This window comes from Globicephala melas, chromosome 7 (assembly GCF_963455315.2).
Source record: "Globicephala melas chromosome 7, mGloMel1.2, whole genome shotgun sequence".
In the NCBI taxonomy this organism is placed as follows: domain Eukaryota; kingdom Metazoa; phylum Chordata; class Mammalia; order Artiodactyla; family Delphinidae; genus Globicephala; species Globicephala melas.
In genome coordinates, this window is record NC_083320.1 from 47,548,427 (window position 1) to 47,563,189 (window position 14,763).

A 14,763-nucleotide genomic window follows, 5' to 3' on the forward strand; every position below is an offset into this window, starting at 1 on the left:
TTGTAGGCATAGTGATGTGACCTTTCCACAGGGCTGCCAGCTGGTTTCCCACTGAGTGGGCAGTCTAAGACAGAGCAAGAAAGACTGCAGCTCTTCATGTCCGCTATATCATATTCACTAGAAATGAGCAAGTAAGTCCAGGCCATATTCAAGGGTAGGGTATTACACAAGGACTTGAATACCCATAGGCAGGGGCAATGGAGGGATGAGGTAGGGAACATCTTCAAGGCTGCATGCTGCAATAGTTTTGTCTGTAATATTGAGTTAAATATTACCCCCAATTGCAAGGTTTTTACCAAAGATGTTATATACTTTATGTCTTAAAGAAAAAATTACAAATCTTGAATGAATGGACGATTTTCTCAATGTATCTTGTAAGTTATAATTTAGCAGACTCTAATTAGATGTTGGTGAAGTTATCTTTTCTAGGTAACTTCATTTTAGGTCTTGTTTTGTATATGTATGCACTGTGAAAAAAGATCACTACTTAAAACATTATGATTTTATTAAACATGTATTTTGTATTGATTTTCCAATGTAAGAATTTCAATAATACTTGGCTTGTGCTCTCATGCTGTCACATCTTTTCATGTTGTGTTCATGTTTATAAACTAAATTTTCTTGATGTATAAGAATTTATATTCCACTCCACCCCAGTTCTGAGAAAACATCCTGTATCAGTCAGGGTCCAGTAAAAAAAAAACAAAACACAGAGATTTAATACAGGCATCTGTTTTCATAGGTGGAGCCCAACAGAGGATAAAAAGGATCCTAAGGGAACCCAGAGAATCAAAATTGCATAAAGGCCCCACCGTTATTTGAGCAGGGAAACCAAAGGGAAGAAGTTATATCACCTGAGTCTAGGAATCCTGACTCTGATGCTCACACCTGTGATGAAGGGCTGTGATTGATGGAGTATAGAGAGCAGAGGAGGGGTGGGTACAAATTGGTGCTTCTGAAGCTCTAACGCCTCAGTTCATGTTTCTGGGCTGTTATGCATACTCCAGAAGGAGTGACACATGACTGCTGGGTGTGTCAAAAAATGCTGGAATCTGGACTTAACCTTCCTAACCAGAGAGAGGTCAACCAGACTAATGAGCTGGAAGCTCTTCTCCTCATTCCAGCTTTCTAATCTTCCACCAGTGATTACTACTAGGAGAGAGTAACTCTCAGCTGGTAAAGGAATTAGCTAAATATAGTTTGCAGGTTTCCTACCCCAGCATCACTGAGCAGAGGATAGAAGGGTAGTCTTGACACCAAGAAACTAAAGGTCAGGAAGTGCTCCCTAACAGAAGGTGTAGTGCTTTGAGGTTAATAATGACCTGACCACAGATAAAGTTCTGTGAGCTCTTAAAATGTCATAATGTTTATTTTCAGGTTGATATTAAGAGCCTTGGTTCATTTAAGTAGTGGTATAACAAAATTGTCTGCAATTGATCCAAAATCTCAGAAACAGAATGGAGAAAATACAAGAAATATTTAACGAGGATCTACAAGAACTAAAGAGCAAACAGCAGTGATGAACAGCACAATTACTGAAATTAAAATACTCTAGAAGGAATCAATAGCAGAATAACTGAGGCAGAAGAACAGATAAGTGAGCTGGAAGATAAAATGGTTACTACAAGGAACTATATGTCAATAAAATGGACAACCTGGAAAAATAGACAAATTCTTAGAAAAGCACAACCTTCTGAGACTGAACCAGGAAGAAATAAAAAATATACACAGACCAATCAGAAGCACTGAAATTGAAACTGTGATTAAAAATCTTCCAACAAACAAAAGCCCAGGAACAGATGGCTTCACAGATGGCAAATTCCATCAAACATTTAGAGAAGAGCTAACACCTATCCTTCTCAAACTCTTCCCAAAAATTGCAGAGGGAGGAACACTCCCAAACTCATTCTACACGGCCACCATCACCCTGATACCAAAACCAGACAAAGATGTCACAAGGAGAGTAAACTACAGGCCAATATCACTGATGAACATAGATGCAAAAATCCTCAACAAAATACTAGCAAACAGAATCCAACAGCACATTAAAAGGATCATACATGATGATCAAGTGGGGTTTATCACAGAAAAGCAAGGAATCTTCAATAAATACAAATCAATCAATGTGATATACAATATCAACAAAATGAAGGATAAAAACCATATGATAATCTCAGTAGATGCAGAAAAAGCTTTTTACAAAATTCAACACCCATTTATGATAAAAACTCTCCAGAAAATAGGCATAGAGGGAACCTACCTCAACATAATAAAAAACATATATGACAAACCCACAGCCAAGATTGTTCTCAATGGTGAAAAACTGAAACCATTTCCTCTCAGATCAGGACCAAGACAAGGTTGCCCACACTCACCATTATTATTCACATAGTTTTGGAAGTTTTAGCCACAGCAATCAGAGAAGAAAAAGAAATAAAAGGAATCCAAATTGGAAAAGAAGAAGTAAAACTGTCAATGTTTGCAGGTGACATGATACTATATGTAGAGAATCCTAAAGATGCTATTAGAAAATTACTAGAGCTAATCAATGAATTTGGTAAAGTAGCAGGATACAAAATTAATGCACAAAAATCTCTTGCATTGCTATACACTAATGATGAAAAATCTGAAAGAGAAATTAAGGAAACACTCCCATTTACCACTGCAACAAAAGAATAAAATATCTAGGAATAACCCTACCTAAGGAGACAAAAGACCTGTATGCAGAAAACTATAAGACACTGATGAAAGAAATTAAAGGTGATACAAACAGATGGAGAGATATACCATGTTCTTGGATTGGAAGAATCAACATTGTGAAAATGACTATACTACCCAAAGCAATCTACAGATTCAGTGCAATCCCTATCAAACTACCAATGACATTTTTCACAGAACTAGAACAAAAAATTTCACAATTTGTATGGAAATACAAAAGACCTCGAATAGCCAAAGCAATCTTGAGAAAGAAAAACGGAGCTGGAGGAATCAGGCTCCTGGACTTCAGACTATACTACAAAGCTACAGTAATCAAGACAGTATGGTACTGGCACAAACACAGAAATATAGATCAATGGAACAGGATAGAAAGCCCAGAGATAAACCCATACACCTATGGTCACCTTATGTTTGATAAAGGAGGCAAGAGTATACAATGGAGGAAAAACTGCCTCTTCAATAAGTGGTGCTGGGAAAACTGGACAGCTACATGTAAAAGAATGAAATTAGAACACTTCCGAACACCATACACAAAAATAAACTAAAAATGGATTAAAGACCTAAATGTAAGGCCAGAAACTATCAAACTCTTAGAGGAAAACATAGGCAGAACACTCTATGACATAAATCACAGCAAGATCCTTTTTGACCCACCTCCTAGAGAAATGGAAATAAAAACAAAAGTAAACAAATGGGACCGAATGAAACTTAAAAGCTTTTGCATACCATAAACAAGATGAAAAGACAACCCTCAGAATGGGAGAAAATATTTTCAAAGGAAGCCACTGACAAAGGATTAATCTCCAAAATATACAAGCAGCTCATGCAGCTCAATATCAAAAGAACAAACAACTCAATCCAAAAATGGGCAGAAAACCTAAATAGACATTTCTCCAAAGAAGATATACAGATTGCCAACAAACACATGAAAGGATGCTCAACATCACTATTATTAGAGAAATGCAAATCAAAACTACAATGAAGTATCACCTCACACCTGTCAGAATGGCAATCATCAAAATATCTACAAACTATAAATGCTAGAAGGGGTGTGGAGAAAAGGGAAACCTCTTGCACTGTTGGTGGGAATGTAAATTGATACAGCCACTATGGAGAACATTATGGAGGTTCCTTAAAAAACTGAAAATAGAACTACCATATGACCCAGCAATCCCACTACTGGGCATATACCCTGAGAAAACCATAATTCAAAAAGAGTCATGTACCACAATGTTCATTGCAGCTCTGTTTACAATAGCCAGGACATGGCAGCCACCTAAGTTGAGAGATGAATGGATAAAGAAGATGTGGCACATATATACAATGGAATATTACTCAGCCATACAAAGAAACAAAATTGAGTTATTTGTAGTGAGTTGGATGGACCTTGAGTCTGTCATACAGAGTGAAGTAAGTCAGAAAGAGAAAGACAAATACTGTATGCTAACACATATGCTAACACATATATATGGAATCTAAAAAGAAAAAGTTCTAAAGAACCTAGGGGTAGGACAGGAATAAAGACACAGACATAGAAAATGGACTTGAGGACATGGGGAGGGAGAAGGGTAAGCTGGGATGAAGTGAGAGAGTAACATTGACATATATACACTACCAAATGTAAAACAGATAGCTAGTGGGAAGCAGCTGTATAGCACAGGGAGATCAGCTCGGTGCTTTGTGACCACCCAGAGGGGTGGGATAAGGAGGGTGGGAGGGAGATGCAAGGAGGAGGCATTATGGGGATATATGTATACATATAGCTGATTCACTCTGTTATACAGCAGAAACTAACACAACGTTGTAAAGCAATTATACTCCAATAAAGATGTTAAAGGAAAAAAGAAAAAAAAATAAAAGAAAAGCCTTGGTCAACCTGGCAAGGGGCTCTCAGGAGTGTTGCCCATCAGATGATACCCAGTTGGTTCAAAAGGGCAAGGCCCTTGTCTCCTTATCTCTTTCAGTCTGGATACAGGTTTCCTGGGAAGGGCATGAAGTTGGGTGAGGTTAGGTGTTTGCAGCTGCGGCAGGCTCTGAAGAACTTACGAGCTGGAAGCTGTCTGCTGACTTTCCTCTCCACTGTTATGCAGTCAGCCTTCCTTGTGGGAGATCTGGTGGTACATCTCTATATTTACCAAAAATGTTGAAATAGTATTTCTTCACTGTGGACGATTGTTAAGTTTTTAAAAATTTCAATTAAATTAATGTAGTGTCCAATATTCAAACAAAATACAAATTATAGAACCACAGTTCCTCACACAACCATAAAACACAATGGAAAGAAAATAAAATGAATGTGATATCTCTGTGTCCTCATATTGTTCTGAAATAATTGTGCAATAAATTGTGCAAAGCTATTTTACAAAAATAATACAGGATGCAATTAAGGATGTTAGAGCTCTTTTGAAGGATATAGACATAAAGTCCAGGTATAATGGGTAAAATTTATGATTCAATTACCCCAAATATTCAGTTTCTTCATTGCAAATATATACTGTTCAAACCATGTTTGGTCTAATTATGAATTCATACTGAAACCAAAAATAAACTCATTGATGAATTATAACATATTTCAACATTAATATTGAAGTATATTTAAATATACTGTATCCTCAGATTCATTTTGGAATCTACATATATTTTTAAGCATTAAAACTTTCTCTTTACATATATCCAAAACCATAAAAATAGTTTTTTATTCAGAAGGTAACTAGCAGGGGCTTATCATTTTGAGAAATGAATTAATTATTTACTATGTAAAATGATCCCTTTTATTTTAAAATCTAAAGAGAATGAATTAGACTTTTTGTTTGCTTCACTTTGCAAATCCTATTACTACTGGGTATACAGCTCAGGTGCTATTTTGCAAGGGCCATTCTCAACTAGTCATCTCCAACTCCATGACTTAGTAATAAGCTTATTCAAAAGTTGCTGCGAAAACTCTGATGTTCAGATTAAAAGATGCAAAGTCTAAAATAATCTTAAACCTGGCTGAAATAGGTGACAAATCTAAGGAAACCTATTATGTAAGAATGTCCCATTCTTCACAATGTTCACTTTGAGGACTAAAAGTGACTCCTTAGAGATCTGGAGCTAATCTTCACCTAAGAAATGATGTGCTTTAAACACAAAGGAACAGATATGCTATATTGTTGCCAATTCTACAAGATTTCTTTATGTGAATATTTTATATTGCAATACCAAATGAAGCAATTCAATTTTTATAAGAATTTTGGTATTATTTATTATACCACATGTGTATTTAAATCATTAGAATATATTAATATGGCAAGATTATTTTAGGATTGATATTTTTCCAACAATATTTATAAATCCATTCCAGTTATATTTAAATATGTATATGTAAATATGAGTTTATGTATGCTTTTGGAACAATGGGTCTTATGCTTTTGGATATGGACATGTATGGATGGTTTGAATATGATGTATGTGGGAATGAGAGAAGATGGGAGGTGTCTGTAAGTGGATCAGTGTTTACGAAGTTGATGTAGTTATTTTTAACACTGTCCCCTATGTCTATAATTATCCATATTTATGCATGTCTGCATGGGAGTGTTTGTGTGATTTTTAAATCAAATTCTATAACATTCATAGATTTAAATTAATGTTTGTATTTATAGAATTATAGTAGATTTAAATATAACATTAATTGGTTTAAATTGTATTTAACAAGTGTAGTGACAAGTTTTAAAATCATTGTGCTTGTCTGTATGTTTATTTGTAGCATTGGAGGAGATTGAAAAAAGTCTGATTTATTAGATGTAAAAGAGTTTTTCAAACATTTGGAAGTAGGTATTGCAAATGGTTGAGAGAAATAGATTACATTTTCAGATGTAGTTTGAAATGTCTTACAGAATTGATAAAATTAAGTTTGTAAACATTACTAGATATTTAGGGAAATTTACTCATGGAAATGAAAATGAAAATTAATTGGGCATTAAATTTGATTCCACTTATCTAAGGTTTCTAAAATAGTCAAACTCATAGAAACAGAGAGTAGAATAGTGGTTGCCAGGGGCTGGGGGGTTGAGGGAAATGGAGAGCTGTTGTTCAATGGATGCAAAGTTTCCGTTATGCTAGGTGAGTAAATTCTAGAAATCTGCTGTATAATAGTGCCTATGGCTAACAATAAGGCATGGTGCACTCCAAAATTTGTTAGGAAGGTATACCTCATGTTAAGTGTTCTTACTGAAAAATTAAACAACAATAAAGGGACACAAGAAAACTTTGGGGGGTGTTGGATATGTCTACTACCTTGATTATACTGATGGCATCACAGATGTTTACTTGTGTCTAAACCCATCAAATGGCATATTTAAATATGTGTAGTTTTTTGTATACCTCAATAAAGTTGTTAAAAAAACAAATTTTCCAAATAAAGGTATTTAATGATAACCCACATTACTATATTTATAATTGAATACACCAGATTATAAACCATGTTTAGGAGTTTAAAAGGAAAATAGTTTTTTAAATTTGTAAACTGAATAAATTGAGAACTAAAGAAAATACAAGCAACCATAAAAGTTTTTTACCAAACACAGATACCACACCTCCCTCCCCCGCCCCCGCCCCCCCATCCCCCGCAATACCATAATCTCAAATAATGAGTAGGTAGAAAGCCTGGGAAAAAATCCTCAAACAACCACAGCTGTGATCAGATGAAAGGTGATTTCTTTGTCTATAAATGGTTTCTTTTTCCTCACAGGCCATCCCCAACCCCTATCTTGGATAGCAGGCAAAGGAAAATCAACAAAAGAGCTAGACTTAGTATAGATAAGTGATTCAAGAATCTTTTAAGGAAACATTCAGTCTCTCTAGGTAAAATGCTTGGTCTCTCAGGCTTCTCAGACTTTGTCTACAAATGACAAGAGGTGTGTGGAAATATGGTTTATGGGATCTCTTATTAAGGTGAGGCACAGAACACTTCTGTCATTCGTATCCTCTGGTCACTGCCCAGATAGCCTTTGCAACAAAAGTCCATGCCAGAGTAACAAAGAACCTGATCTCCGTGTCTTAAAAAGTGCCCACTGACAGCGCTTGTCCCTCTCAGGCTTCCTTTCATCCTGAGTGGAAGAGGAGCCCTCTTTACTTCTCTGTCATATTTTTCTTCGGGCACCTGCTTTTTGGGACCCTGCTATTTCAGGGTCCCTGACTACAGACTTGACTCTGAACCAGTCATGTCCACATCACATGGGACTCATGGGAGGCTCTGTTATATAAACAAGGCAAAGATGGCCTCTGTCTATTGGGCCTATGGTGATTATTTCTTCATAGCAGGCTGGGGCCCATTAGCTCCAAAGCCCACAGGCACCAAACTCAGATTTTTTAGATTACGCCATTTAGAGACTGTTTGCTTTGCATACCCTGCAAAACTGCACTCAACACCTGCTAGCCATCTGTATGATAAACCTCAGTCTATAAAAGACCTCAGATGGCTGCTGTCCTTCAGAGTGTCTGACCCAGAGGCTCACCACTGTGCTGCTAAGCAAAATCACCTACACTGACACAATTCTACTAGTTAAGTTAGAATTTAAAATATTCTTTTAGAGCCACATGATGTTTGGTCAATCAAATCATTTTTCTCTTTCTTCAATAATAAGAATAATAACTCATATTTATTAAATGCTTGTTAAATTGGGCATTTTCCTAAGTATTTTATATATATTGACTTTATTCTCAACAACAAAAATATCAACTTTGCTGTAGGTCCTAGCATTATTCCAATTTAAAGATGAAGAAACTGAATCACAGGGAGGTTAAGTAATTTGTCCAAGGTCACAGAACCAAGATCCAAACTGAGGCATACTTATCTTAGATGCTTACAACCTTGCTTTCATTGAATTTCACTTTCCCAGGCCGTCATCTTTTATTAAAATTATAGCAAGACAAACAGAATACAAAAACCAAAGCAAAACAATACCCTCTATTTACTTCTGTTTTAAAAATTCTCTCCAAAAGAGTTCTCGTTATATCACCTTAGATGAACAAGGCAAATATAATAGCTGGTCTTCTTTTATACATATAATATATGTGTATTATATAATATACTCTAGATAGATAGATAAATGAATGGATGGATGATATATATGGGGGAAAGGTGGGGGAGACATTGACAAAGATAATGATCTTTCTTCTGTCTTGCCTCCCTATAGTTCATGCTGCTAAGAGTAGCCAGTATAATACTTTCAAAATAAAATCAAATCATTGCTCTGCTCAAAGCATGTCATGGTTTCCATTTCACCAATATGGCCCTGTTGTTTTTGGAACATGCTAAGAATGCATTGACATGTGTGTGACACTTCAGAAAGTTCCTTCTATCAAACACACTCTTCTACCTTTCCCTGTGACTTTTCCCCTATTTTCAGGTCTATGTTCAAAAGTTACTGTGTAGAAGTTCTTCTTGGACTATTCTATATATAGAACACTTCTCTCTGCAGTATGGCTAACTCTTACTTTGCCCTAATCTTCTTTATAGTATTTATATGGCTCCATAATGCAACTATAAAACCAGGGACCATGTCTATTTGGCTTACTGTTGTATCCCCAGTGTTTAAAATAGTGACTAGACAGTTTTCAGCACTCAATACTTATTTCTTATGTGAATAATATATTTATAGCTAATTTTGAAGAGATATTAAATGAGGTGCTAGGTGTTATGTTTAAGTGGTTTAAATATATGCTACATAACCATGACAAGAATTTCATGTTATAGAGAGAAACAACCAGCTTATAAGTGGCAGAGATAGGACTTGATCTGAGGCAGTCTGATTTTAGAGACTACACTATTTATCATCATATCAAACTACCAGACTATGAGAAATTTCTTTTCGTGTTTAAAACATGATTCCCTTCTTTGAGGTTTCGGTATTGTTCATTCTTTCAATTAAAGAGAGCAAATGCAATTAACATTTATTTTTACCCTGGCTGCGAGACAGTTTAAAATTTGGTTTGTTCTCCAGTCATTAATTTTTTCAATGCCTTGGAATATGTGCCTGTTCTAAATACTACTCCAAGTTGTTGTTTTTTTCTGGAAAAAAATGTGGTAAATTAAAAAATTATAATTTGCCTTTAGGATCTCTAATCTGCTGATCTTGTGTTATGCCTTATTTGTGACTTGCATTGCATTCACTGTCTTCTGGGAAACTCCAGGCTTTGATTTTTCCTCCTCAGTATCTTGTAGTACATTCATGGTTATTTCACTTAATTTTGTGCACACTTTTCCTACTTTACAATGTAATTTTAATTCTAATTACATATTTAATGTTACTTTCAATTCCACATATAAACTCCAGAAAAAAAATGCAAAAGAATATATGTTACTTGGGCTTTATTCAGCAATTGACAGTATAAGTTGGTCATAAAATTCTGCACTAATTTTTTACTGCTTTCTCACTGAGAGATTGAATATATAAATGGACAATAGCCAAAGTGTTACCAACCTAGGTCCTTGGACTCCTTAATCAAATAGAAATTGATAGAGGTCAGATGAGAAACTTAAGCAAGGCTTTACTGGGACTCCTGCTTCAGCAAGAGGGAGTGAAAACAAGTAACAGGTGCCCTTGCTTGCTCCCCCAGGGTGGGGCAAGCTGGTTCCTTAAATGTGGTGAGAGTAGGGGCAGATGGGTGGGTGAGCCGGAAGGGTGGCTTAGGTGGTCTGCGTACCCCCTTGGTGGTGCTGTGTGCAGGGATCATGTGCAGTACCCTGCTTTTGCTCCTGGAACCTCAGACGTGTCAGTTGGTTTTTGGCCTTTTTCTATCTTACTGTTCATAATTTGCCCCAACTGTGCATGCATGCAGTTATTTTTAATCCCTTATAGTTTCTTTGTATTCTGTTGCTCAAGAAGGAGATGTCTGTCCAGGGGCAAGCACTCCAGTAAAGGGTCCCGGTCCCAGCCTATCTCAAAACCATATATAAAAGTAGAATTCTGACCCTCAACCTGCAGCAACCAGTCCAGGAAGCTAAACAACAGCCTCAGTAGCCATTGACCCAAAACAGCCAGGACTTGATCAGTAACGGAGGCTTCTCTAATTTTTGCCCCTGCTTCCAACTTAGGATCAACCAGAGAAAGCCAAGTGTGCTCCCCTAACCAATTGTATAGGTTGCTCCACTTCTAGTTAGTCTGCTTACGGCTTCTCCAGGGCAACAGCCTCCAATCAGAGGATACTGAAGCCTTCCTTTTTTTTTCTTTCCATATAAAGCTTTCCCATTCATCTGTCTGCCTTTGAGTCTCTGCCAACAAAAGGGTTGATGGCTGACTCCCTTGCTATAGCAGGCTCTGAATAAATCTCATTTGCTCATTCTCATTTGGGCTGTCTTAGTTTATTTCCACAGTTCCTTTATCAGTACCCTGACAAATTTATTTTAATTGCTTCTAGAATATGTGTTCCTAATTTTATATTTAAAATGTAGACTTTCACGTATTTATACACTGTATTCATGAAAAACCATTCTTGAGACTGTAACTATGGAGAGAGTGGCAGACAAGGACAAAGCCCCCCACTTCTGGGAGAGCCATGTTCATATGCATATCAGCATTCCTAAAGTAGGTGCTGCCATTCAGAGCCCACAGCTGAGGCACATTTTAGGTGCCTCAGCTGAAACCTTCTTGCTAAAATATTTGCTCCACTCTGACTCAGCACTTTTTCACTCCTACCACATCTCCCTCCCCCTGCTCCTGGCCACCTGGGTCTATAAAAGGCAGGAGGGTTTCTTTTTCTTTCTTTCTTTTTCAGGATCCTCAGCCTTGAGATGATTTCCCCCACTGTGCTGCATATCATCTGACTGACCCTCTGCCGGTACCCTTCCATGGGGAAAAATGGAACATTGGCTAGCCTATACTTTTCTTTTTCTTTGCTTCTTGCCTGCACTATCGCAGTATCATGGGGAAAATTGTGTCCCCGAACAATTCATATGCTGAAGTCCTAACTTCCAGTACCTCAGAATGTGACTGTATTTGGAAATATGGACTTAAAGAGGTAATAAGTTTAAATGAGGTCATTGGCATGGACTCTAATCCAGTATGACTGGTGTCCTTATAAGAAGAGAATTTTAGGACAAAGACACACAGAGGGAAGATCACGTGAAGACATAGGGAGAAGATGGTTATCTACAAGCCCAGGAGAGAGGCCTCAGAAGAAACAACCCTGCTGACATCTTGATCTCTAGCCTCTAGAACTGTAAGTTTAAACCACCCAGTCTGTGGTATGGTTTAGGCAGTTATGGCAGTGCTAACAAACACACACAGTAAGTGAACAAAGCTTTGATTGTTACTTTTGGTTTGGCTCATTGTCGGTAATCTACCACCTTGACACCTGGCAGCTCAACAGTTTTTCTCTTCATTGTATAATGTTTTTTGAGGAATACTTTAAAAAAAAAATTTATTTGGCTGCGCCGGGTCTTAGTTGAGGCATGTGGGATCTTTTAATTGAGGCATGTGGGATCCACTTCCCTGACCAGGGATGGAACTGGGTCCCCTGCATTGGGAGTGTGGAGTCTTAACTACTGGACAACCGGGTAAGTCCTTGAAGAAAACTTTTTTTTTTTTTTTCCGGTACGCGGGCCTCTCACTGTTGTGGCCTCTCCCGTTGCAGAGCACAGGCTACGGATGCGCAGGCTCAGCGGCCATGGCTCACGGGCCTAGCCGCTCCGCGGCATGTGGGATCTTCCCAGACCGGGGCACAAACCCGTGTCCCTTGCATCAGCAGGCAGACTCTCAACCACTGCGTCACCAGGGAAGCCCAAGAACACTTTTTTTAATGAAGTCGCAGTTTACAATTTTTTCTTTTATGTTCCATGTTTTGTTAATTTATCTAAAAAATCTTTATTAGATTACAAATAAACTGTTTTCTTTAAGAAATTTTATCATTTTTAGTTGAATATTTAGGTAGGCTTTTCATTTTGAGTTCATTTTTTCTTCATGGCATGAGAAAAGGGAGAATGCTCAATCTTTATGCATACAGATTAAATTTAATTGCTTTGGCATCTTTGTCAGAAACAAATTGACCCTATATATGTGGCCTATTTCTGGATGTTCCATTTTGTTACATTGATGTATATTATCTTTTCACTAATACCAAACAGTTTTGATTTTGTAGCTTTATTCTCAAAATTAGGTGGAATAAGTCTTCCAGATTTTTCTTTTTATTCAAAATCATTTTTGAATCAGCTTGTCGACTTGTATGATTGGAATTGTATTTAATGCATAGTTGAAATGGGAGGCGTTACTATCTTAAAAATACTAAGTGTTTCAGTCCATGAGTATTGAATATTTCTCCACCTAGTAGTCTTTTATTTTCTATCATTAACGATATGTAATTTACATTGTTGAGAAATAGTGCATCTTTTGTTAGACTTTTCATGAATATTTTATTTTGTGTATAGTGAATGGAAATTTAAATATTTTATTTTTTTAATTGTTGCCACTAGTTAACAAAAGTACAACTGATTTTGGTATTTTAATCTTTTATCCTTGAATTTTGCCGTATTAATTCATAAATATTAGTAGTTTTCTTGTGGATTCCATGGAATTTTCTATTTAAACAATCATACTATCTGCAAAAGGTTTACTTCTTACTTTCCTGGCTTTATCTTTTATTGATTTTTTTTTGCCTTATTGCAATGGCTAGGGCCTTCAGAACAATGTTGAACAGGAATGTTGAAAGTGGGAATCATTACCCTTTTCCTGATTACACAGGGTAAATATTCAGGTTTCCTTCATTATTGAAAATCTAGGCTGTAGATTTTTTTTTAGATTCATTTGATCAGATTGAGGAAATTTCCTATTTTTTAACAGCCTTGTTGAGTTATCATTTATATGTATGCTGCATGTATTTAATGTGTACAGTTTGATGAATTGGGACATATGCAAACACCTTTGATACACCTTTGATACCATCACCACAATCAAGGTAATATACATAGCAGTACCTTCCAGAGTTTTCTTGTTTATTTATTTATTGTGATGAGATATTAACATGCGATCTACCCTCTTAAATTTTTAAGAGCGCAATACTGTATTGTAAACTATATGTACTATGTTGCGCAGCATATATTCTAGAATTTATTCATCCAGTGTAACTGAAATTTTATGCCCATTAAATAACAATTCCCCATTTTCTCCATCCCCCCAGCCCCTGGCAAACACTGTTGTATTCTTTGCTTTTGAGAATTTGACTCTGTGTGTGTGTGTCGTATCAATATAAGACACCTCTCTCTCTCTTTTTTTTTTTTTTTTTACCAAGCATGAACAACTGTCTCAATCTTATTTAACATTTTTAAATGACTATACAACTTTCTATAATACACAATACAAAAAAAAGTGCAAAATATTTACCATAAGCATGTGGTTATGAAAGTGAATACCCACAGCGGTTGCATCATCAACCCAACTAAGCACTTTTACTCATTTAAAGAAGCCACAGCGTTTTTTGAAAGTTTGTTGGACGTTAACAGCTGCTCTACATCTTCTCCCACTACCGTCTTCAGAACTGGTTCATATTGCTTAGCACATAACCACTAGGGGTTAAGAAGGTGGTAAAAAACACCACGAGGGCAATAGCCACCTCTACGGTCGACACGGGGTGCTGGCGGGGAGGCTCCGAGTGGGCCAGGCGCTGACCAGGCTGCAGGACCAGCAGGGTCACGTGGCAGCTGGGAAGTAGGCAGAGAACCGGCAGGCGTGGCATGACTCGGCTGAGGCATAGCAAGGCGAAGATGCGAGGCGAGGTGAGGTGAAGCGAAGTGATGCGAGGCGAGTTTTTTTGACATAAGATCTGAGATCTGTAGTTAGCAAACTGGAGATGCAGGAGAGCCAGCTAGTGGTGTAAGTTCCAGACTGAGCTTGAATGCAGGAGAATACTGATGTCCCAGCTTGAAGACAGTCAAGCAGTTAGAAATAAGTTTTCTTATTCAGTCTTTTAGTCTATTCATTCCTTCAATGGGTTGGTTGAGCCCCATTCACATTGGGGAGGACAGTCTGCTTTACTTGCTTTTATGAATTCAAATGTTAATCTCATCTAGAA

At 37.0% G+C, this 14,763-nt stretch overlaps 1 protein-coding gene across 1 annotated transcript; it reads right to left on the reverse strand.

Annotated features, from left to right (window-relative positions):
• Positions 1-14,223: 14,223 nt before the first annotated feature.
• Positions 14,224-14,427, reverse strand: COX8C (cytochrome c oxidase subunit 8C). Its single transcript, XM_030852817.1, has one exon. The coding sequence runs from the start codon at positions 14,425-14,427 to the stop codon at positions 14,224-14,226; it is 204 nt and encodes a 67-aa protein (XP_030708677.1).
• Between the last annotated feature and the right edge of the window lie 336 nt (positions 14,428-14,763).

Bases quoted from the DNA above. Each gene is read 5' to 3' on its own strand.
- COX8C (XM_030852817.1), bottom strand. From the start codon at position 14,427: ATGCCACGCCTGCCGGTTCTCTGCCTACTTCCCAGCTGCCACGTGACC.